We start from the raw sequence: 25,378 nt of genomic DNA on the forward strand, positions 1-25,378 counted from the left end.
GTGTCAGCTAGTTATTGCATCAAATAGATGTTCTTTGTAGGACTTGTGTTTTGTGTACTATACCCATACATCACAAAGTAGTTAGTGACATTGCGTTGTTTCTGAGAGGTGGTGTTACATTTGTAGATGCAGCTGTTGTCTTCATCTGCTGTGTGATGCTGTGATCTCTTATGTAATGGGATATTGCACATTAAACAGATTTGACTGTATGTTCTGCTCGTCTGGCAAACAGAAATTCTCTGCAATGCAGCTCTCTCTCTCTCTCTCTCTCTGTCGCTCCCTCCTTTCTTTGATTCTGTCGCTCACTCCTTTCTTTGATTCTGTGATGGACTCACACATCTGAAGACACTCACTACAAATTGCAGCTGCCTCCCACCCACACATCCACATGCTGTGTTACTCACTTATGGTATACACACACATACAGTTGAAGTCGGAAGTTTCCATACACTGAGGTTCGAGTCATAAAAATTCATTCTTCAACCACTCCACAAATTTCTTGTTAACAAACTATAGTTTTGGCAAGTCAGTTAGGACATCTACTTTGTGCATGACACAAGTCATTTTTCCAACAGACTGTAAACAACACTGTATCACAATTCCAGTTGGTCAGAAGTTTACATAACATAACAGTCTGACTGTGCCTTTAAACAGCTTGAACAATTACAGAAAATGATGTCATGGCTTTAGAATCTTCTGATACGCTAATTGACATAATTTGAGTCAATTGGAGGTGTACATGTGGATGTATTTCAAGGCCTACCTTCGAACTCAGTGCCTCTTTGCTTGACATTATGGGAAAAATCAAAAGAAATCAGCCAAGACCTCAGAAAAGACCTCCACAAGTCTGGTTCATCCTTCGGCGCAATTTCCAAATGCCTGAAAGTACCACGTTCATCTGTACAAACAATAGTATGCAAGTATAAACACCATGGGACCACACAGCCGTCATACCGCTCAGGAAGGAGATGCGTTCTGTCTCCTAGAGATGAACGTACTTCGGTGCGTTAAGTGCAAATCAACAATTCCAGAACAACAGCAAAGGATCTTGTGAAGATGCTGGAGGAAACAGGTACAAAAGTATCTATATCCACAGTCATCACCTGAAAGGCCGCTCAGCAAGGAAGAAACCACTGCTCCAAAACCGCCATAAAAAAAGCCAGACTACGGTTTGCAACTGCACATGGGGACAAATAAAGTACTTTTTGGAGTAATGTCCTCTGGTCTGATGAAAGAAAATAGAACTGTTTGGCCATAATGACCATTGTTATGTTTGGAGGAAAAAGGGGGAGGGTTGCAAACCAAAGAACACCATCCCAACCGTGAAGCACGGGGGTGGCAGCATCATGTTGTGGGGGTGCTTTGCTGCAGGAGGGACTGGTGCACTTCTACAAAATAGATGGCATCATGAGAAAGGAAAATTATGTGGATATATTGAAGCAACATCTCAAGACATCAGTCAGGAAGTTAAAGTTTGGTGGCAAATGGGTCTTCCAAATGGACAATGAACCCAAGTATACTTCCAAAGTTGTGGCAAAATGGCTTAAGGACAACAAAGTCAAGGTATTGGAGTGGCCATCACAAAGCCCTGACCTCATCCTATAGAAATGTTTTGGGCAGAACTGAAAAAGCGTGTGCGTGCAAGGAGGCCTACATACCTGATTCAGTTACACCAGCTCTGTCAGGCGGAATGGGCCAAAATTCACCCAACTTATTGTGGGAGGCTTGTGGAAGGCTACCTTTAACGTTTGACCCAAGTTAAACAATTTAAAGGCAATGCTACCAAATAATAATTGAGTGTATGTAAACTTCTGAGCCACTGGGAATGTAATGAAAGAAATAAAAGCTGAAATAAATACTTCTCTCTACTATTATTCTGACATTTCACATTCTTAAAATAAAGTGGTGATCCTAACTGACCTAAAACAAGGAATTTTGTCAGGAAGTGTGAACAACTGAGTTTAAATGTATTTGGCTAAGGTGTAGTCGCTCTGGATAAGAGCGTCTGCTAAATGACTTAAATGTAAATGTATGTTAAATGTGTATGTGAACTTCAACGGTACTCTGGTGCTCATAAACACTTATGGTACACACATAATGTACATTTCCTGCCACTCACACACTTATGGTATACACACACGCACACATACACAAACTCATGTCCGGTCTAAATCTAGCATGTTACTGTAATGACGTGCATTATAGCCTACACGTCATATGATGACCAACAGCTGTAGATCAAGGTCATTGCTACATTTGAGCAACGTGTTCTGCTTTTGGACATACCGTGATTGCTGGAATATTAAGCCCACCTGAATATAAACCGCACCCACTGAATTATTAAAAAATATGTATTTTGTACATAAATAAGCCGCACATGTCTATAAGCCGCAGGTGCCTACCAGTACATTGAAACAAATGAACTTTACACAGCCTTTAAACGAAACACGGCTTGTAACAAAAATAAATAGGCTTTAACGAAACACGGCTTGTAACAAAAATTAAAACAGTAGCCTACCAAGAAAGTCATTGGTCACTATCTTCCTCCTCCTGTGCACTGAAACCACTGAAGTCATCTCCTTCGGTGTCAGAGTTGAATAGCCTCAGAATTGCTTCATCCGATGTTGGATCGTTTTCATTGTCGCTCTCGTCACTTTCATCCGGAGGCAAATACCCCGCTGAGCTCATGCTGCCCCTTCAACACGCAGCAGTCCAGCCTTTCGAAACCTGTTGATGATAGTGGATTTTTTGACAATGCTCCACGCTGTCAGGACCCACTGGCAGACTTGACCATAAGATGCTCTTCGCCTGCGGCCCGTTTTAGTGAAGGATTTCTCCCCACTTGTCATCCAAGCCTCCCACTGAACATGGAGCGCCACCTTAAATGCACGATTTACACTGATGTCGAGTGGCTGCAAATACTTTGGGCCATCTGCTTTTCTTCCCTCTGAAAGCTTTTGTTGTCTTTCTGCACTGAGTCAGTTCCTCACGCTGCTGTTTCCAACGTCTTATCATCGACTCATTAAGGCCAAGCTCCCATGCAGCAGCTCTATTTCCTTTTCCAACAGCCAGATTTATCACCTTCAACTTGAAAGCTGCATCATATGCATTTCTCCGTGTCTTTGCCATGATGAGGGTGACAAAATGACTACCGTAATCAGAATGATGGGAAGTTTGAGCGCGCTCGATTTACGTCATGTGACGGTGCTCAGTTTTTTGGCGGCATGAATCTTGTGAAAGCGGGAAAAATCCATAAATTCGCGTCATTGTATAAACCGCGAGGTTCAAAGTGTGGGAATAAAGTAGCGGCTTATAGTCCGGAAATTACGGTACTCTAGTACATTATTTATATTGTCACAATATCTCTTTGTATGATTTCAAAACCATTGGACTCTCCCAAAGGGTTTTTTACTTTGCGTTAAACCAGTTCTACGGTGTCCATAGGACAGACTCAAGTCTACAATTAGATACACCAAAGCTACAATTAGATACACCAAAGATACAGTAGGCCTGCATTCAAAATATTTTGAAAGAGCTTACTTTATTTGAATTGTAACCCAGCATTCCTCATGCCATGTTGAAGGAGAGTTAGCAGTGGGAAAGACAATGGGGCAGAGCTTGACAATTCTGTCTAGGGATGAAAGGATGGATGCTAAGCTCTACATAGGAGAAGTTGCTGAGGCTGGATCCAGAACTTTTTCTGCTCTCTGTCAAGGCTTTCTGGTTTGCTGTGTTTGTGAAGAATACCAATGAATTAGCAGCTCTACTGTAACCATTCCTAACGGTTTTGCTGATATGGGAAGGAAAGTATTTTTTGGTTTTTGAAAAATGTTGTTAAGTTAGGAAGACCCTTATTTTCCTAGCTTGTCTGTCATTATAGCTGTAGTTTGGTTGTTTGTGAAAGTTTAACTAAGGCTATACATTTGTAACAGAGTAGGTTCCGTCCCTCTCCCTCACTTGGCAGGAACCTGGGACCCTCTGCACAACAACACTTCACACTCACAAACCTGCATTACAAATATCGCTCCACAAAAACCATAGCCCTCACAGAGCAAGGGAAACAACTACTTCTTGGTCTCAGAGCGGGTGGACACTACCTGCACAATGGACGCTACTAGCACATTAGCGCCTCATCAGACTCCCTCAGCCGTCTTGTCAGGCCAATACCTGGTATTGGATATGACAGAATTGTTTTTTGCTAAATAGCGATTTTCGTAGATTAACTTTATGACAAAAAAATATGCACAATCGTTTGTCTCTACATTAACTAACATATTCCTCTCAATTGTAAGTGTTTTGCTTGACTCGATATGACGTTATAACTACTTACATTTGCTTCCCCGTAATGTTTTGTCAGCCATATTTGCTGAGGAAAGTCACCAAGGAGGGGTGGCTCATGTCAAATTCGTCATTGGAACCACTCAATATGGTTGGTCATGTAAAAACCTTGGGGCCCAAATGCATAATGAGTGCTCTAACTCCTCCTTGTGGTGGTCTGGAGCAATGAAGCTGTGACGCCGGGTACTTCTAAGCGGTGTAAGCTCGCAACTTTTAAAGGGGGAACCACTGTATATGGTTTCTCTGTTGCTCTATCTGTGCTATAAGGGGTGCTGCTAGGATATGTATGACAGGGTATGTACGGTTAGGTATAAGTAGGTCTTCTCTATTAAGACTTGAATGTTGTCTGCTAGCCATACATCATTACAAAGTAGTTAATGACATTGTGCTGTTTTTGAGATGGTGGTGTACATTCTTAGATGCAGCTGTTGTCCTTATCTGCTATGTGTATATTGAAAGTTCCATTTAAATTCAGGTTTATAAAATATTTGTGCATACTGGAATAAATGGGGAATGCTGTGGGGGTATTTGTTCAGTGAGTGTAACGGTTACTACTACACAGCAGTCAGGGTTGGGCAGGTTACTTTCTAAATGTAATCTGTTACAGTTACTAGTTACCTGTCCAAAATTGTAATCAGTAACGTACGTTTGGATTACCCAAACTCAGTAATGTAATATCATTACTTTCAGTTACAAAGGATCCATTGAACGCAGTGGGTGTGTCATCATAGTGTTTTCTGACTTGTGGTCAGACTCTTTCAGGTAGGACTAGAACAAACTTAAACTTGCGCCTTTTTTCAATGCTGGATTGAATGTCATTGAGAAAACAGCAACCAATTGTGGTTATTTACCACACATATGTGGAACCATTTACAGGAGCGTGGTTAGTGAATAAATGTAGTGATACTAAAGAAGAGGGTTTAGAGGAAATAGAACTGTGTTGGGTATATCATCCTATGTTACGTTCTACTACCTGTATACGGGGATAGAACTGGGTTTTTATTCAGTACCATACAGATAAGTCACTCAGTCCACATTACATAGAACCTGATTAAAACAAAATCACAGGTCACCATGACAGATTCAACCAAAAGCAGTGCAGCGACAGTGGATCCCACACCAATGAAGGCTGGGCCTGACCTCTCTGACACTGGCCTGACTGATGCTGACTTGGAGCTTTTTGTTGACGTTTCTGCATATATGGATCAAACTACAGGGAAGAAACTTGCAGGGTTTGGTATTGTGACAGTTGATAGAACCACTCACATACAACAACCATTACCAGATACTTTCTCAGCTCAACAGGCTGAACTTTTGGCACAACTACTGCCTGTAAAATGGGAGAAGGGAAAAGGGTTAAAAAAAATTCTGATTCTGCTTATGCAATAGGGATTTGTCTCTCCTTTGTCTGGAGGAGTAGGGGGTTTCACAATGCTTGTGTAATTCCTATTCATAATAGAACTATGGTTTTAGATCATTTGGAGGCTATGGTGCTGCCCTCTGCTTTAGCTATTGTGAAGGTTGCTGCTCACACTGGGGGGAACGATTTTGTGAGTATGGGTAACGCCATGGCAGATGAGGCTGCTAAATTGGCTGCCTCCAAATCTCATAGCCACTCCATGTTCTTCTCTGCTACTGTTGGGAAAGACACTGATGATTTGGCGTCTAAACAGGCTTTGGATGTTGGTTTTCATTTGGTATGGCAACAGCTTGACCCTGTTTCAAAAATTTGGAGACAGACTTGTCTTATCGCCTCTGTTTACCAAGTGGCCCATGGTATGGCCCATTTGTGAAGGGGGGGATATGATAGAGGCAGTTTCTTTGGATTGGTTTTGTCCAAATTTGACTCAGCATGTGAAACAGTTTCTGTTTCAATGTGCTACGTGCATGCAATTTAACATTGCCAAAGGAGCACCTCTGAAACTAGGTAATTTCCCTACGCCAAGAGGACCATTTGTCCATCTTGCCATGGATTTTATAGATCTTGCAGAAAGAAAAGAAAGGACAAGGTACTGTTTAGTCCTTATTGACAGGTTCACCAGGTGGGTGGAGGCATTTCCCACCACATACTGTGATGCTAAGACAGTAGCAAAGCTACTAGTGTGGGAGATAATACCTCGATTTGGTGTTCCAGAGGTTTTATCTGCAGACAATGGTACCCACTTCACTGGTGATGTAGTGAAGCAGGTAGCCATAATGATGGGAGTGGACCAGAAGTTTTTGTCCATCTACCACTCCCAGAGTAATGGGGTTACCGAGAGAGCTAACCAATCTATTAAACAAGTGTTAGCTAAGGCATGCCACTCCACCAAGAAATCTGTTTACCGCTGGTGTTAATGAAAATGTGCAGTAGTGTTAATAAAGGTTAGGGGTGTTACACCACATGAAATGTTGAAAAGAAGACCCATGAATGTTCCCGCACACAGACCCATGACTGATACACAAATAGACCTCACTCTAGCTGAAGTAGAACACTTGGAGTACATGAAAGAGCTAACTACTATTGTCAGATCTCTCCACTCTCACACTAGGAAAGCTCAGGAGGAGGTACCAGTTGAGGACCCCGACTGCCTGCCTGTGGAGATTGGAGACTGGGTCAAAATCCGGGTCCACAAGAGAAAATGGAACCAGCCAAGATGGAGGGGGCCATTCAAGGTAACCATGTAAACATCAACGGCAGTTCAGGAAAGGTCCGGCTGGCACCACCTGTCCCATTGCCAGAAGGTGTTTAGCCCACAGGAGAGGGTGGAGCCAGACGCAGCCTGAAGCAAAATGCAGAAGCAGATGTGAGTTGAGACCAAAGACTTGAAAAAGATGAAGGGCAATAACTAATCCCTGAAGAACCAACTATTTTACATGATCAGCAAGGTTATGTTGTAAATAAACAAACCCTTAGGGGGTATAAGAGAGGGAAGACGACAGCATGTGGTCATTGGTGGTTGACTATGTTGGCTCTATCCAAACTACTTGTTTGTGTGGGTGAAGCCTGCCCTGTCAACACGTGGGTAAAGTTTGTTCGAGACGTAGGTTGTAAAGTGGCTCCAAACGGGACTGCAGTGTTAATTTTTTGTTGTTGTTTTGTCTAAACCCAAATCCATGAGAGTTTTGTTTGGTTCAATGAGTAGACCAATGGCAGAGACAGACCATGCCTGGTTTAAAGGTATTGGCTTTACCTGCCTCCTATGATGAATACTATGATGCCACTGACCCAGAGGATGATTACTATACTACCTATATGCGAATGGTTAACATTTCCAGATGCCTAACGTCGATTTCTGTACATGGTTATATGAGACTAGGTAGTCTCAAAGGGGGGATGTTGGGGGTTACCCTGGGGGTCAGGTGTAGTCACGCAGCCTCAAGGCCAAGATAGTGAAGTGAGAAACCACAGTCTAGACATGTTTTTCTCTTCTTAGATACTTTGTATCTAATCCAATGCAACAATGTTAAGGTATGATTGACGGTAGGTTGTCTACACCAACTAGTATAAAGAGTGTTGTCTCCTGTTTCACCACACAGATCTTTACTATAGACTACTGAGGTATTCTGTACGTGAATCTCTGTCTGCAATTGCATTTTATTACTAAAGAGTTTTATACCAAGGTTCTTGTGTCTGTGTCATCTATCTGGAAGACTGATTGTTGAAGGAAACGTACATCACCCCAAACGTACACCACCCAACACTCGCCCTAATTATTTGATAACTTTCCCCTTCATAACTTAGACTGCTGTTCCGACTTGGTGGTGCACATGTAGCCTATAGCCTGTTTTAGAGAATAGTAATCATTGAATATTTGAAGAGCTTTCATTGTCTGCTTATATGTCCCTTTTATTTACATTTACATTACATTTACATTTAAGTCATTTAGCAGACGCTCTTATCCATAGCGACTTACAAATTGGTGCATACACCTTATGACAACCAGTGGAACAGCCACTTGCATCTAAATCTTGTTGGGGGGGGGAGAAGGGGGGAGAAGGATTACTTACCCTTACTTACCCTATCCTAGGTATTCCTTGAAGAGGTGGGGTTTCAGGTGTCTCCGGAAGGTGGTGATTGACTCCGCTGTCCTGGCGTCGTGAGGGAGTTTGTTCCACCATTGGGGGGCCAGAGCAGCGAACAGTTTTGACTGGGCTGAGCGGGAACTGTACTTCCTCAGTGGTAGGGAGGCGAGCAGGCCAGAGGTGGATGAACGCAGTGCCCTTGTTTGGGTGTAGGGCCTGATCAGAGCCTGGAGGTACTGAGGTGCCGTTCCCCTCACAGCTCCGTAGGCGAGCACCATGGTCTTGTAGCGGATGCGAGCTTCAACTGGAAGCCAGTGGAGAGAGCGGAGGAGCGGGGTGACGTGAGAGAACTTGGGAAGGTTGAACACCAGACGGGCTGCGGCGTTCTGGATGAGTTGTAGGGGTTTAATGGCACAGGCAGGGAGCCCAGCCAACAGCGAGTTGCAGTAATCAAGACGGGAGATGACAAGTGCCTGGATTAGGACCTGCGCCGCTTCCTGTGTGAGGCAGGGTCGTACTCTGCGGATGTTGTAGAGCATGAACCTACAGGAACGGGACACCGCCTTGATGTTAGTTGAGAACGTCAGGGTGTTGTCCAGGATCACGCCAAGGTTCTTAGCGCTCTGGGAGGAGGACACAATGGAGTTGTCAACCGTGATGGCGAGATCATGGAACGGGCAGTCCTTCCCCGGGAGGAAGAGGAGCTCCGTCTTGCTGAGGTTCAGCTTGAGGTGGTGATCCGTCATCCACACTGATATGTCTGCCAGACATGCAGAGATGCGATTCGCCACCTGGTCATCAGAAGGGGAAAGGAGAAGATTAATTGTGTGTCGTCTGCATAGCAATGATAGGAGAGACCATGTGAGGTTATGACAGAGCCAAGTGACTTGGTGTATAGCGAGAATAAGAGAGGGCCTAGAACAGAGCCCTGGGGGACACCAGTGGTGAGAGCGCGTGGTGAGGAGACAGATTCTCGCCACGCCACCTGGTAGGAGCGACCTGTCAGGTAGGACGCAATCCAAGCGTGGGCCGCGCCGGAGATGCCCAACTCGGAGAGGGTGGAGAGGAGGATCTGATGGTTCACAGTATCGAAGGCAGCCGATAGGTCTAGAAGGATGAGAGCAGAGGAGAGAGAGTTAGCTTTAGCAGTGCGGAGCGCCTCCGTGATACAGAGAAGAGCAGTCTCAGTTGAATGACTAGTCTTGAAACCTGACTGATTTGGATCAAGAAGGTCATTCTGAGAGAGATAGCGGTAGAGCTGGCCAAGGACGGCACGCTCAAGAGTTTTGGAGAGAAAAGAGAGAAGGGATACTGGTCTGTAGTTGTTGACATCGGAGGGATCGAGTGTAGGTTTTTTCAGAAGGGGTGCAACTCTCGCTCTCTTGAAGACGGGAGGGACGTAGCCAGCGGTCAGGGATGAGTTGATGAGCGAAGTGAGGTAAGGGAGAAGGTCTCCGGAAATGGTCTGGAGGGGATAGGGTCAAGCGGGCAGGTTGTTGGGCGGCCGGCCGTCACAAGACGCGAGATTTCATCTGGAGAGAGAGGGGAGAAAGAGGTCAGAGCATAGGGTAGGGCAGTGTGGGCAGAACCAGCAGTGTCGTTTGACTTAGCAAACGAGAATCGGATGTCATCGACCTTCTTTTCAAAATGGTTGACGAAGTCATCTGCAGAGAGGGAGGAGGGAGGGGGGGATTCAGGAGGGAGGAGAAGGTGGCAAAGAGCTTCCTAGGGTTAGAGGCAGATGCTTGGAATTTAGAGTGGTAGAAAGTGGCTTTAGCAGCAGAGACAGAGGAGGAAAATGTAGAGAGGAGGGAGTGAAAGGATGCCAGGTCCGCAGGGAGGCGAGTTTTCCTCCATTTCCGCTCGGCTGCCCGGAGCCCTGTTCTGTGAGCTCGCAATGAGTCGTCGAGCCACGGAGCGGGAGGGGAGGACCGAGCCGGCCTGGAGGATAGGGGACATAGGGAGTCAAAGGATGCAGTAAGGGAGGAGAGGAGGGTTGAGGAGGCAGAATCAGGAGATAGGTTGGAGAAAGTTTGAGCAGAGGGAAGAGAAGATAGGATGGAAGAGGAGAGAGTAGCGGGGGAGAGAGAGCGAAGGTTGGGACGGCGCGATACCATCCGAGTAGGGGCAGTGTGGGAAGTGTTGGATGAGAGCGAGAGGGAAAAGGATACAAGGTAGTGGTCGGAGACTTGGAGGGGAGTTGCAATGAGGTTAGTGGAAGAACAGCATCTAGTAAAGATGAGGTCAAGCGTATTGCCTGCCTTGTGAGTAGGGGGAAGGTGAGAGGGTGAGGTCAAAAGAGGAGAGGAGTGGAAAGAAGGAGGCAGAGAGGAATGAGTCAAAGGTAGACGTGGGGAGGTTAAAGTCGCCCAGAACTGTGAGAGGTGAGCCGTCCTCAGGAAAGGAGCTTATCAAGGCATCAAGCTCATTGATGAACTCTCCGAGGGAACCTGGAGGGCGATAAATGATAAGGATGTTAAGCTTGAAAGGGCTGGTAACTGTGACAGCATGGAATTCAAAGGAGGCAATAGACAGATGGGTAAGGGGAGAAAGAGAGAAAGACCACTTGGGAGAGATGAGGATCCCGGTGCCACCACCCCGCTGACCAGAAGCTCTCGGGGTGTGCGAGAACACGTGGGCGGACGAGGAGAGAGCAGTAGGAGTAGCAGTGTTATCTGTGGTGATCCATGTTTCCGTCAGTGCCAAGAAGTCAAGGGACTGGAGGGAGGCATAGGCTGAGATGAACTCTGCCTTGTTGGCCGCAGATTGGCAGTTCCAGAGGCTACCAGAGACCTGGAACTCCACGTGGGTCGTACGCGCTGGGACCACCAGGTTAGGGTGGACGCGGCCACGCGGTGTGGAGCGTTTGTATGGTCTGTGCAGAGAGGAGAGAACAGGGATAGACAGACACATAGTTGACAGGCTACAGAAAAGGCTACGCTAATGCAAGGAAATTGGAATGACAAGCGGACTACACGTCTCGAATGTTCAGAAAGTTAAGCTTACGTAGCAAGAATCTTATTGACTAAAATGATTAAGATGATACAGTACTGCTAAAGTAGGCTAGCTGGCAGTAGCTGCGTTGTTGACACTACACTAATCAAGTCGTTCCGTTGAGTGTAATAATTTCTACAGTGCTGCTGTTCGGGGGCTAGCTGGCTAGCTAGCAGTGTTGTTTACGTTACGTTGAGTTAAAAGAACGACAATAGCTGGCTAGCTAACCTAGGAAATCGGTCTAGACTACACAATTATCTTTGAAACAAAGACGGCTATGTAGCTAGCTAAGTAGCTAGCTACGATCAAACAAATCAAACCGTTGTACTGTAATGAAATGAAAAATGTGATACTACCTGTGAATGCGACCGGGTTGTTGGGTTCTATTCAGTAGACGTTGGCTAGCTGTTAGCTGTTGGCTAGCTAGCAGAGTCTCCTACGTTAAGGACGACAAATAGCTGGCTAGCGAACCTCAGTGAATTAAGATAATCACTCCAAGGCTACACACACTAAACTACACAATTATCTTGGAAACAAAGACAGCTATGTAGCTAGCTAACACTGAACTAATCAAGTCGTACAGTTGAGTGAATAGCACTACAGTGATGCTAATCTGTGTGCGTTAGCTAGCGTTGCTAGCTCCTGGGCGAATAGCAGTGAAGGCTACGTAGGGCGACGAAATACGAAATACGATAATTAATGCAATTATCTCTGATACAAGGACGGCTATGTAGCTAGCTAAGAAGAATGGCTAAGATTATGTAGCTAGCTAACAGTAAACTAATCAAGTCGTACAGTTGAGTGAATAGCACTACAGTGATGCTAATCTGTGTGCGTTAGCTAGCGTTTGCTAGCTCCTGGGCGAATAGCAGTGAAGGCTACGTTAGGGCGACGAAATACGATAATTATGCAATTATCTCTGATACAAGGACGGCTATGTAGCTAGCTAAGAAGAATTGCTAAGATTAGACAAATCAACCGTTGTACTATAATGAAATGTAATGAAAAAGTTATACAACCTGCAGAGCGAAGTGCGAATGCGACCGCTCGCTCCAACCGGAACCGGAATCCTCGTATCCTACAGTTCTGATTTGGTGTACATGGAGAACACTGTAAGAACGCCTGTGTTCAGAATTCTGTTGCTGTACATTTCAAAAGTGCTGAACAAATAGTTATGTTGACTACGACCGTCCTAGCTCGGTCAGGAATGTCTTTATCGAAATTACGGATGGCCTTTTATCCGCTTGTCGTAATCCGTTTGTCGTTATGCCATAGTCTGTACATATCAATTGTCAGTAGAAACCACATCTGTTTGAGCAATTCAGCCATATCAGCTATGGTTTAAAAAAGGCAGTAAATGAACTGAATGAACTGTTTCACTGACAGACAGGATTCAGGTGCAGCGGTAGTAAGGATTCACTCCATGGTGCTGAAAATAAAGCTCTGCTGTTGTGACAACATTATGTAGGGCACCGTTTGTCACCGTTATAGTGCAATTAATGTATTCTGTTGTGTTGTGTTGTGTAGTGGCGTTGCAGGCATGCATCTCATTTTTATAAATGTTTTACCCCACCAAGATTTACATGCTAAAATCGCCACTGAACAAGTCACATAGGAAGTTGCATGGACTTTTTAATGACTACTCTCTAGGCAGGGTTTTGAAATCTTACAATTTCAAAACCATGATACTGTCTACAGATGTCCTGCCAGGCCCTGCCGTGGCGTCGCCCCTGAGTGAAAGGAGTCTTTTTTTGTCACAATAAACACCAAATGGAAGGAAACGTTTTCAAGTGGGAAGCATGGATACCTGAACTTGTTCAATAGAACCTGTCTTTTTCAAGATTTCCATTTATGGATAACGAACAATGCCAGGTTTCAGAGCCAGATAACATAAAGAGTATGGCACCGGAGATGAAGGTTTGGTTGTAGTGTGGCACCAAGACCGGAATGGAACTTGACTTGTGCTGTCATAATGGAAAATCCTGATAGTAGCTGTTTGATATACCTAACTGTCTCTCTCTAAAAATCCTCATGCTGAAGAAGGAAGTGGTAAAATGCATAATTACCTGGAATTTCAAAGACAGAATTCCAGTAGCTAACATCATGTTACTGTAATGTAGTATTTGACAATTTCTTCCTTCATGATCTGTTGGTACCTAGAGAGAACTATAGTCTTTCATTGTTAAAGCTTTTGTTTGATTCATAGTAATACCGCAGTAGGCTAAGCTGGTTGTAGTACCTAGCCAGGAGATTATGGAAAAATCTCATTTTCACGTCACTCTATTGAAATCAGAGTAGAGGATTTTTGCTAGATCAGGGAAGATTTCCTCAAATGTATCTTATTACAAAGGATGGACATGAAAAGGTTGGGACTCGTTGAACAGCATGCTTTTAGATAACACACACTATTCTCCTTTCGGTTCACTTTGGCACTGTGGACCTTCCAACTGTAATTTAGGATGTTTGGTCAACTATTCTTGTGTGATGTTGGTTCTCAAAGCTGATAGGCTGCTTTAGCTAAGTAGGCAAATGTGTTCTTGAGATGCACAGATGAACCATGTTACCCAAATGGTTATAAAACCCTCACTGAAGGCCTTGTCTACTCGTATACACTAGAAAGGAACAATCCTGCCCGCTGGTCTTCTCCTGTCTCTCACAGTGGGCCAATTTCCTGCAGAGTGTGTGTGTGTGTGTGTGTGTGTATGTGTGTGTACACGAGTATGTGTGTCTGCCTGCATCTGGGCACTCTCTCAAAGGATCCATTCCATCTATTTCAAAGGGAAAAAGAGAGCGAAAGAGATCTATATACCACAAAGAGTTTGGATGCCCAGTGGTGGAATTCTTCCAAAATTAAATTGACGTTCAGTGCTCTTTATAATCTCTTCTATGGGAAGTGTATCGCCACTCGTGAGACTCTTGATTCTCACAGTGAATTATTGGGATGCTGTATTGAATAATATTGTTTTCCTCTATATATTTATAAATAAAAGTGTATTGAGCAGTTCGAACCTCTTCCACTCTCAAACTAGCAGTTTCAAGCCTTCCAATAGACGGGTTAGTTGACAACATCACGAAAACCAATGCGCGCGCTTCATTGGGGCAGAAGGCCGACTGTTGTTGTGATTCTGGATGTCCAGATAGCTAGATACGATGACAAGAAGCTGACGTGGGGAATCATATGTGGCTTGTTTCAGCTAGTTTTATCTTGTTTCTTCATACCATGTCTCATTTTGAGGTGTTTTTACTGATGTCACGTCTCTGCTAATATGGCTCAAATATACTAGCTGTAGCTAACCAACAACTGTAGCAATGTATTTGAGAGAAAACAAGTGCTCATTGTGCAAATCAATTTTTATGTTTTCAATAAACATTAGAGATAGTTCACGGTGTCAGCAGTCTAAGCCAACCCTGTCTGTTTTTGCCCCATAATTGCACACTCATTCGTTAAGTGGCTAAACAAACAACCCCTTCTATAGCACAGCTTTTTCCTACCATACTGATGTCCGGCAGACATCCAATGTTGAGTGCTATTCTGTGTCGAGTCGAGATGGCGTGAGGCTACTGCCACGGTTACCTGGAATGGGACGGATTCCATTTTTAGAAACCCGTCGGGCAGAGAGAGAGCCTTTGGACATGGACAAGTCATGTCTTGACTGCTCTAAAACCAGTCCTTATTTCAATATTATATCAGTTTTGGTTGTTAATATTGAATCCCCACACTGCATTATAGATCTGTTTAAGTGTCAGTGCCAGCTTTCTGCACGCATTGCATAGGATGCCCCAACTTTTTTGCCTCGTGAATCACCTAAACTTTAACATTTCCTGGTGAGTCCCCAAATAGACTGAATCATGTTTCAAGTAAGTAACCACTCAGTGTTTAGGAGCAGCTCAAGGGGGACTGGCTGCTACCCGCTGTTTGGAAAGCACCGGCACAATGTGGGTTCCAATGGCTCAATTGGTTGAAGCCAATATATATATATATATATTTGGCTCTGGTTGGAGCATGGTGCTTGCAACACCGCAAGCACCATAGATAAAGCGTTTGCTAAATGACAATATTATGTACAGTACATACTGTGATACTGTTTCCTCATCCTGGTACAGTGTGCTTTGAGAGCCAGTCAGTGCTTGATGTGTAAGGCCCTAGCTTAATGTTCCACAAGCAGGTTACAGCTCTCCCAATGGAGGTTACAATCAGGTCAAGCCTCTTACGCAACAAATGTTTGATCAAACAATTAAACATTGTTATGTATCACCCAGATTACATAAGAGACTGAGACTGTACATATTTGTCCCTCATTTGTGCTCAGTTTAAGCTGATTTCAATAGAGGGTTGTCTACATTGCTTTCAATACCTTCCAAATGAGCCATTTGGAAGACAAACAGCTCTGCAGAAAAGTACACATCTGGGTCAGATGTTGCCACAAAAATAACTCCATACTTCCATTAGTTTGCATGGGCTACTTTCAGATGAGTCCCGTGACACGTAGAGCAAAACTGCGATTCTGAAGCTATAGACAGAAGTTGGCACATCAGCATACCCGACTTCAGATCAATCCTGTATTACTTGTGACTTGTGACTTGTGAGGGTCGTAGAGTAAAACAGAGAGTCTCCCCTTCCCATAGAGTGTAAAAGTTTGTAGGCCAAACCATTCGGACGCTACAAACCTTTTGTAGCTCGGCCACCGACACAAGCGGATGCGGTGGATTGAGACACAAAATAGTGCCTCCCGGGTGTGGCAGTGGTTAAGGGAGCCAGCTGTGCCATCAGAGTCCCTGGGTTCGCGCCCAGGCTCTGTCGTAACCGGTTGCGACCGGGAGGTCCGTGGGGCGACGCACAATTGGCCTAGCGTCGTCCGGGTTAGGGAGGGCTTGGTCGGTAGGGATGTCCTTGTCTCATCGTGCACCAGCGACTCCTGTGGTGGGCCGGGCGCATTGCGCGCTAACCAAGGTTGCCAGGTGCACGGTGTACCCTCCGACACATTGGTGCGGCTGGCTTCCGGGTTGGATGCAAGCTGTGTTAAGAAGCAGTACGGCTGGTTGGGTTGTGTATCGGAGGACGCATGACTTTCAACCTTCGTCTCTCCCGAGCCCGTATGGGAGTTGTAACGATGAGACAAGATAGTAGCTACTACAACAATTGGATACCATGAAAAAGGGGTAAAAATTTAAATTAAAAAAATAAAAATAAATAGACACAAAATAGTTTGACAACCCTGTTTGTAAGCTTTTAAATGATATTTTTATTTTCTAGTGATGAAGACATGGATGTCTCGTGGGGTATGCGAAACGGATCAACTTTGAGCACTTCTAGCACTTCCAGCACTTCTATCTCCTAAATGTTATAGCACTCAGGTCAAAAAAGTCACTTTCTGACCACATCTACCATTGGCAAATATGTATTGAAAGTTTTGTTTAAATCAAAAGGGGTGCGGTCAAAAAGTGATTGAAATCAAGTGGAACGACCCAATATGCTTTCCATTATGTTTGTTTAATACGATAGATAGGTTTATGTAGCCTACTATGAGATCACTACCGGATATACTGTATATCAGTTTCCATAGCTGCTGTGATCAAGGAGACTTGTGGGTCACGGGTCCACATAACAGTAACGCTCGTAGTGACGTGTCAGTATTACCAAGTAAACACTTAAAAGCATAGGTAAACAGCTCGGCTGTCACTCAAACAATCTTGCCCTTGATCTCAATGGGCAAAAGTCATAGACTCAGTCTGAAATAGCACCTTACCCCCCTACATATTGCACTACTTTTAAGTGGAAAGGAGTGCACTATATGGAATAGGGTCCCATTCTGGATGCACACATAGTAATACCACCCTTAGTAGTACCGCAGGAGTTTTTATGATCCCATTCATACCGGATAGCAACATTCCCCCAAGCAATCCCAGACACTCTCTACAACATAATAATATCTTTATTGTTGTCATTTTGTCTCAGCAGCAGGGGACAAAGCAGATCAAAATCAATATCCTTCCACTGGATGCACCAAAGGGAAAAAGCCCTTTGAAAAATGACATTGCTCCTTTGGCCTTTCCAGATGAGGCCGGTCTGGGATGTTAATTTGTTTTGACATGCCAGATTCATTTCTCACTGCGCTGTGCTCTCTTCGGTAATGAGGGGTGTGTGTGAAGAGTAGTGTGTTGTTGCCCTCCTGTTTAGATGGCTAAATTGAGGGCATTGCAAAGTGTCTTCACGGTATGTTATTAAATGCTGTTGGGGTTAAAGTCCTCCAATGGTGTTTGGTTTGCGAGGTTGGAGTGGTGTGTAATTATATAGCTAGCCAGTACACTCACTGGGTGTCACAGTCAGTAACAAACTGCTACAGATGCGAGCGTAGGCTAGGCTACCGCAAGGCTACTAGCGTTAGCATGTGCTGATTGCGTATAGAAATGCTTTCAGGTTAGTTTATTGAAATGCTAGCGTTAGCAGCAATTGCCCTTAATCATAGGTATGGGATAAGGTAACCCTACCCCCAAAACTCACCTTAAACATTGTTTCATATGGCTGCTGAAAAATGGGATTACATAGCCAACAGTTTAGATTCAATCGTAATCTATATGGCTCAGACTAATCCTACCCCACTATTCCAAACCCTATTTAGGCCTTATATGGAAATTCACTGGTATACATTATACAGAAACTTTTCCAACATGAAATGAAGCCGTATTGAGTATGCCACATCTCCATTAGGGCACACAGCGGAAAATGTTTTGCAATGGGAAACAAAAATGAGTGTTTCTTATTGGACAAATTCAAGTAGCCCCTCCCTATTTCAGTCTGTTTTCTTCTATTTGGTGCCTAATGAACACAATCCTAACCCATGACTCAAGTCTCTTTGCCGCCGAGTGGTTTCATTTGGCTTCCACATGGTGTAATGCATCATCCCAGATAGTATACAGAGGGGTTTGAAAATATTGACACTTGATAAAGATGAGAAATAATGACTGTGTACTGAGCTATATTTTGTGCAAAAAAAGAGGAACATTTGCTCAGAGAAAGATATTTTTTAAAAACAAGTAATACAAAATATTCTCAAAAAGGTAGGGGTCAAAATTATTGACATGTATCACCCCTAAAGATTCTGAAAATACATTTGTCAAAAGTGTTGTATTTGGTCCCATATTCCTAGCACGCTACCATGACCTGGCTACAGTGCAGAGGGACTTAAAATAACATAATTGCAGGGTAGCCAGTGTCTTTGTCATTATAAGGCTTTCAGGATACTGCTCTTGTATGACAGAGTCCGAACGTACACTACTTTTAGCCAGAGCTGTACACATGGACACCAGTATGACGGGGAGGGGGAGGGGGTGAGTCACTTTTCATATTGCCTCTGTGTATTCATTGGGGAATCCATTGTTGGCTTGGCGTGGGCGGCTTCTGCTTTTAGCGTGTGTGTGTTTCTGACGGGTTTGTACTCCACTGAAGGCCTCTGCACATGGCTATAATCAGTCAAGCCCTTGAGCTGATCGGACATTTGGAGTGCCTGTAGGGACGGGGTACTATACGCCACATTCTCCTGCTGTAGCCATTGCCCTAAAACATGGCAGCATATGGCTTCTAATGAGTCTACACAGCCATGTCTCAGGGCAAGTAGTGCCTCTTAATTTGTGTTTATTATAGTAATTCATCTTTATTTAAGTCTTCAACAGCTTTATTATGCACTCTAAACGTGTCACCAGCATCCTATATTTCCTAGAACCAATATGAATAGGAATGATGATATTAATATTATATAGTGGGATGTTGAGACCTTAGAGGTACATTATATTACTGTTCTATTTCAGTCTGTGGTTGAGACAGAGACACACTCTAAACTCCTGACTCAGGCTGCAGGCTTGGTGTAGGCCCCTCTCTCTCTCCCTGTCAGTGTGCGTGAACACAAATTTAATTGGGTCGCACAACGAGGGACGGACCCAACTGTTTCCAGGGCAGCAGCCACTGGGGAGCGGCCAACTGGAGACAGATCTGCCAGGCAATATGTGGAGGAGGAATAGCACTCCATGGTTCAATTCCATTCCCATAACCTACTCCCTTTCCTCTATCCTTGTTGTGCCCCCTCGTAGATTGGATAGATCTGGATAGGTCTTATCAAGATGGCAATAGATGGCCACACCCTTCTGATAGGCCTGGTCTTCTGTAGATTCCACCATATTCCAAACTCTTATAGGGTTTTTCCAATATGGGGTTTCACACTGGTAATTGGGTTTTTACACTGATGCTTTGTGTAGGTTTTTACCTTGCTGCTTTGTGTTTCTGTGCCTGGCCCCCCCAAAAAAGTCTAGGGCCATGGTAACAGTTAGCCAATTTGACAAGTGCAGAGGGAATAAGGAAGCTACATAACCATATTAGAAGGAGGTCCATGACTCCACGGTACATAATGAGCTCAATTTCTGTTTATTGTGTCCCCTTTCAGAGCGCCCACCTGGCGGTGATCGACACACTGATGACAGCGTACACGGTGGAGACTGTGAGCTTGGAGAAGGTGGTGGCGTGCGTCCTCCAGTACTCTTCCCACAGCGACGAAGACGCCGACACCCCATACGACACAGAGGACGCCATGACCAGCTGGATCAACAAGGTAGATATCTGCATGGCATTTAATGCACACACACACACACACACACACACACACACACACACACACACACACACACACACACACACACACACACACACACACACACACACACACACACACACACACACACACACACACACACACACACACACACACACACACACACACAGGACCATTTACAGTCGAGACCAGCTGGACACCATACATTTGTTCCCTTTTCCCACTACGGAGCCGAACTGAGCTTAGCTAAGCCAATCTGTGCTACACTGGTTCTTATTACTATGCTCTCTCTTTCCCCTATGTAGGACAGGAAATCCACTGAAAATCAGTAGGTCTACTGAGAAGGGTTCAAGTTTTTGAAAATTCCGAAATATTATTAGTAACTGTATACTTGGCATATTTTTTTCCTGTGTAAACAAATACAATGAATCAACAGAGAAGAGCTAGGGAGTGAATTGGGACCGCCTGCGCATGTTGTCCTGTGAGGAGACGGTCTTGCCCTGGGCCCGTCCCTATGCAGCTGGCTCTGCAGTGTGACAGTAGTAGGGGGGTGTTAGTCTGTGTCCCAAATGGAACGTATAGTGCATTATTTTCAGGCCAGAGCCCTATGGACCCTGGGCAGAAATTTGCGCACTAAATAGGGAATAGCGTGCCATTTGGGACGGAGGCTTAGTGAGTGCTGCTGAACCAGTCAAGGGAGACACTCCACCTCCTCATCCTTATGGCCCAGTACAGGCTGTTGTTTACATTCCACTGCTGGGAACACTTGGGGGCTGCCAGCTCTGGCCTGCTGGAGACTCGTACACTAAAATACACAGTCATGAATACTATCCATTTTACAGATGCACACAGGCACCTCTACACACCTGTACACAGACATACAGTATACATATAGACACACAAACACATGACACAACACACACCCAAACGTCAAATATATTGGTGTTGTCATGGAACCTTTCGGGGGAACCATGTGGTATACTCTGCAGATGTTGACAAACTGTGGGAGTCTCCAGGAAACAATGAACTCCAATACTCAAATCAAGGAAATTGCTGGAAGGCTCTAAATGTTTTGAAGGGACTGTGTTTTTTGACATGCATTATGTTGTAAAATTTGATTTTATACAGTCTAAGGTGGACGCCCTCCAATTTACAAGATAGATGTTACGTTAGGAGAACATTGAATAACTGATTAGGTTTATCTTTATCTTGCCCCTCTCTCTCTCTCTCTCTCTCTCTCTCTCTCTCTCTCTCTCTAGGTAAATGAGTATCTGAAAGATATCATTTCTCAGGAGCTGAGGAGAGAGATGCAGAGTGTTGAGCCAGTTGGCAAGCCAGGGGTGAGTACCTCCCTCTCCTCTTTTCTCTTGTCTTCTTATGTCTTCTTCCTTCCCCCTACCCACTCTCTCTTATGATTCTGCTTTCAGAAGCGTCTTCTACATTCGAATGACCTGGTCTTACAATTAAATAAGCACTTGTTTCAAATTCAATGCATGCAGTGCTGTGCACAGAACATTTGATGGGGCTGGTGCTCAAAGTGATTTTTTTCAAACACAGGCCTTCATTTTCTGCACAAAAAAAGGTTAAACAAGCTAGAACCACAGATGAAAGGGATTTAAAAAGAACCACAACTTTACTAGAACCACTGCCGGGGCCTCATTTATAAATGGTACGTATTAAAAATATGCCCCAAAACATATAAAAACTGAACACGACTGAATGCCACACATACACAATCCATGTCTCAATTGTCTCAAGGCTTAAAAATAATTATTTAACCTGTCTCCTCCCCTTCATCTACACTGATTGCAGTGGATTTAACAAGTTACATCAATAAGGGATCATAGCGTTCACCAGGATTCACAGGATGCACCTGAGCTCAATTTGAGGATGCACCTGAGCTCAATTTGAGGATGCACCTGAGCTCAGTGCACCTGATGCACCTTAGGATGCACCTGAGCTCAACCTTAGGATGCACATGAGCTCAACCTTAGGATGCACATGAGCTCAACCTTAGGATGCACATGAGCTCAACCTTAGGATGCACATGAGCTCAACCTTAGGATGCACATGAGCTCAACCTTAGGATGCACATGAGCTCAACCTTAGGATGCACATGAGCTCAACCTTAGGATGCACATGAGCTCAACCTTAGGATGCACATGAGCTCAACCTTAGGATGCACATGAGCTCAACCTTAGGATGCATCTGAGCTCAACCTTAGGATGCATCTGAGCTCAACCTTAGGATGCATCTGAGCTCAACCTTAGGATGCATCTGAGCTCAACCTTAGGATGCACCTGAGCTCAACCCTAGGATGCACCTGAGCTCAACCTTAGGATGCACCTGAGCTCAACCTTAGGATTCACCTGAGCTCAACCTAAGGATGCACCTAAGCTCAACCTTAGGATGCACCTGAGCTCAATGCGCCTGATGCACCTCAGGATGCGCCTGATTTCATTTTCAAGTCTCATAGCAAAGGGACTGAATACTTATGCAAATGTGATGTTTCAGTTTTTTTTTAAATAAATGTACAAATCTTTTTCGTTCAAAAACCTGTTTTTCGCTTTGTCATTATGGGGTATTGTGTGTACATGAGGGGGGAAAAACACAATTTGATCCATTTTAAAATGACTAACTTAACAAAATGTGAAAAAGTCAAAGGGTCTGAATACTTTCCGAATGCACTGTACGCTACAGTAGAATTTAACAGGTGAAATGACAGTTGATCTTTTGCTTTGAAGTGAGTAGACAATGTTTCAGAATTTGCAGGCAGTACAGCATATTTAGGTTCGGGAAGGGAAAAAAAGCAAAACATTATTGAATTGAAACTATTTGTATACATGTCTTCCACAATTTGCAACTGTTTTTGTCTTTTCCCCGAAACGGTCAGATACAGCAACTGTCACTGCAAAAGAAAACATTCTGCAAACAACTCCAGACATTTGATCAAGTTCACCATTGCTATTTCCTTTAGATCAGAGGTCTTCAACCTTTTCTTGAATGGCCAATCATATTACTCTTTTGCATTGCATTGCATTGTAGGCTGCCACTGTAAGTGTAGTTTAAAAAAAACCCATCTGAGTAGATAATGTTTCAGAATTTTCAGGAAATCATATTACTCAAATACAAATAATATTTTTCTGCATCTAGTCTTCAATAGTTTTCAATGGTAGACTGCGACAGAGCAGGTAAATGTTGAACTAGAATGCAAAATTGCGAAGTAACTGGACCCGTTGTTTCTGCTGCTGCTTTGAAAGTGGATTGAGAAGTACTGGGGCAAATGCTTTTGTAACGAATGTGAAACGGCTAGCTTAGTTAGCAGTGCGCGCTAAATAGCGTTTCAATCAATGACGTCACTTGCTCTGAGACCTTGAAGTAGTAGTTCCCCTTGCTCTGCAAGGGCCGTGGCTTTTGTGGAGCGATGGGTAACGATGCTTCGTGGGTGTCAGTTATTGATGTGTGTCCCTGGTTCGCGCCCGGGTATGGGCGAGGGGACGGTCTAAAGTTAAACTGTTACACTTTCTCGCCACACGTTTTCCGGCGGCTCTGGCAGCAATGCACTGCCGGCTCCCGGGGGCAGTAAGGGCGGGGAGGGGTTCATTAGTTTAAAAAATAGCCCTGATCAAAAGGACAATTTTTCCATAGGAGGGCAAAAGGACAGATACTCCAGCACCCCTAGGGCTCTATCTGTGCACGTGACTGCATGTATGAATTTAGTAATTAATCGTGTGTAATGCCAATGTAAAACTATTGAATTCAAATTCAATTTCTTAATACAAATTGAAAATGATTAAATTCAAGTTCAATCCAATGATGTGTATAAACCCTGGATGACTGACAGGGGCGCTGTATTGAAAGCACCGCTGAGCCATTTTGGTACTCCTCCAATGTAAAGAAATATTTTGGAAGCTATAAAAATGCATTTATTAATGTCTACATTTTGTTTTTGCCAAGTATGTTCTATTACAGACACCGTGATGCATACTTTAAATTATAGTATGTGATCTAAAAATAATCTAAAAACATATTCCTTAAAGTATTATTGTAGAGAGTACTCATGTTACTATCCCCACTACAATGTAATTTTCCAATTTTGTCCTTTTTATTGAAATACTGTAGAATTACACGAATTTCTAAGGAGGACTGCACCTTCCATTTAAAAGGCTACTGAGTGGCACTGCATCTCAGTGCTAGAGGTGTCACTACAGACCCTGGTTCGATCCCCAGCTGTATCACAACTGGCCGTGATCGGGAGTTCCATAGGGCAGTGCTCATGGCCCAGTGTTGTCTGGGTTTGTTGAGGTTTTGACCGGGGTAAGCCGTCATTGTAAAATAAGAATTTGTTCATAGCTGACTTACCTAGTTAAATAAAACATACAATACACTTCTGGGGAATATCAATATGGCAGCTGGTGGCTTCAAAGCCTCTCTTGGCCATTACATAGCATCAGCAATCCAGGGTTTATACACGTCATTGGTTCAACCTCTGCTGTCACTTATACACTGAGTATACCAAACATTAGGAACACCTTCCTAATATTGAGATGCATCCCCCCTTTTGCCCTCAGAACAGCCTCAATTCGTCGGAGCATGGACTCTACAATGTGTCGAAAGCGTTCCACAGGGATGCTGGCCCATGTTGACTCCAATGCTTCCCCCAGTTGTGTCAAGTTGGCTAGATTTCCTTTGGGTGGTGGGTCATTCTTGATACACAGGGGAGGAGCTCCAGGTGGTATCCAATTTCAAGGCACTTAAATATTTTGTCTTACCCATTGACCCTCTGAATGGCACACATGCACAATCCATGTCTCAATTTTCTCAAGGCATAAAAGGCCTTCTTAACCTGTCTCCCCCCCTTCACCTACACCGACTGAAGTGGATTTAACAAGTGACATCAATAAGGGATCATAGCTTTAACCTGGATTCACCTGGTCATTCTATGTTATGAAAATAGCAGATGTTCTTAATGTTTTGAATACTCAGTGTATATCTCTCCATATTTATGCCTCAATGTTTATACTGTATGTTACATAGCAGCATTCAACATGAACAACATAATATTTCTGTGCAATTCCCTTTCTCAGCCTGATCCCAGATCTGTTTGTGTGGTCCTGCTAAATCCTATCTTTGAGTTTATTTTTATTTATTTTTTACAGGGAAAGTGCACATTAATCAACGTTTCCGAAAAAAGTGCCGGTTTTAGCCAGCCGGCTAATTTTCAACCGTAGTCCCTGGGCGGGTTATTAAAAACAATTACAATAACAATACACATGCAGAGCAACATAGGACAAGCAACACGTAGCATGCAGACAGAGCAATAGCACAAAGAGCAACAAAACAAAATACATAAAAGAAACAACGTGTTTCCACACCTCGCAAGCTACAGACGACATGGAAAGCGACAATACACAGCTAGGAATTATGTTCACAAGTCTGAT

At 44.0% G+C, this 25,378-nt stretch overlaps 1 protein-coding gene across 8 annotated transcripts in view; it reads left to right on the forward strand.

Moving 5' to 3' along the window:
* Positions 1-25,378, forward strand: part of camsap2a (calmodulin regulated spectrin-associated protein family, member 2a) — a 76,033-nt gene that overhangs the window by 18,377 nt on the left and 32,278 nt on the right. For 6 of the 8 annotated variants that reach the window (XM_052526394.1, XM_052526392.1, XM_052526402.1 and 3 more), the window contains exons 3-4: positions 19,773-19,937; positions 21,197-21,277. In XM_052526394.1, coding sequence (XP_052382354.1) covers positions 19,773-19,937; positions 21,197-21,277 — 246 coding nt within the window. Of the gene's footprint in view, positions 1-417; positions 6,994-19,772; positions 19,938-21,196; positions 21,278-25,378 lie in introns of those variants that run through there. The other 2 variants (XM_052526416.1, XM_052526408.1) reach the window with 2 other exon arrangements.

The sequence above is a fragment of the Oncorhynchus keta genome, chromosome 1 (assembly GCF_023373465.1).
Source record: "Oncorhynchus keta strain PuntledgeMale-10-30-2019 chromosome 1, Oket_V2, whole genome shotgun sequence".
Classification (NCBI taxonomy): Eukaryota; Metazoa; Chordata; class Actinopteri; order Salmoniformes; family Salmonidae; genus Oncorhynchus; species Oncorhynchus keta.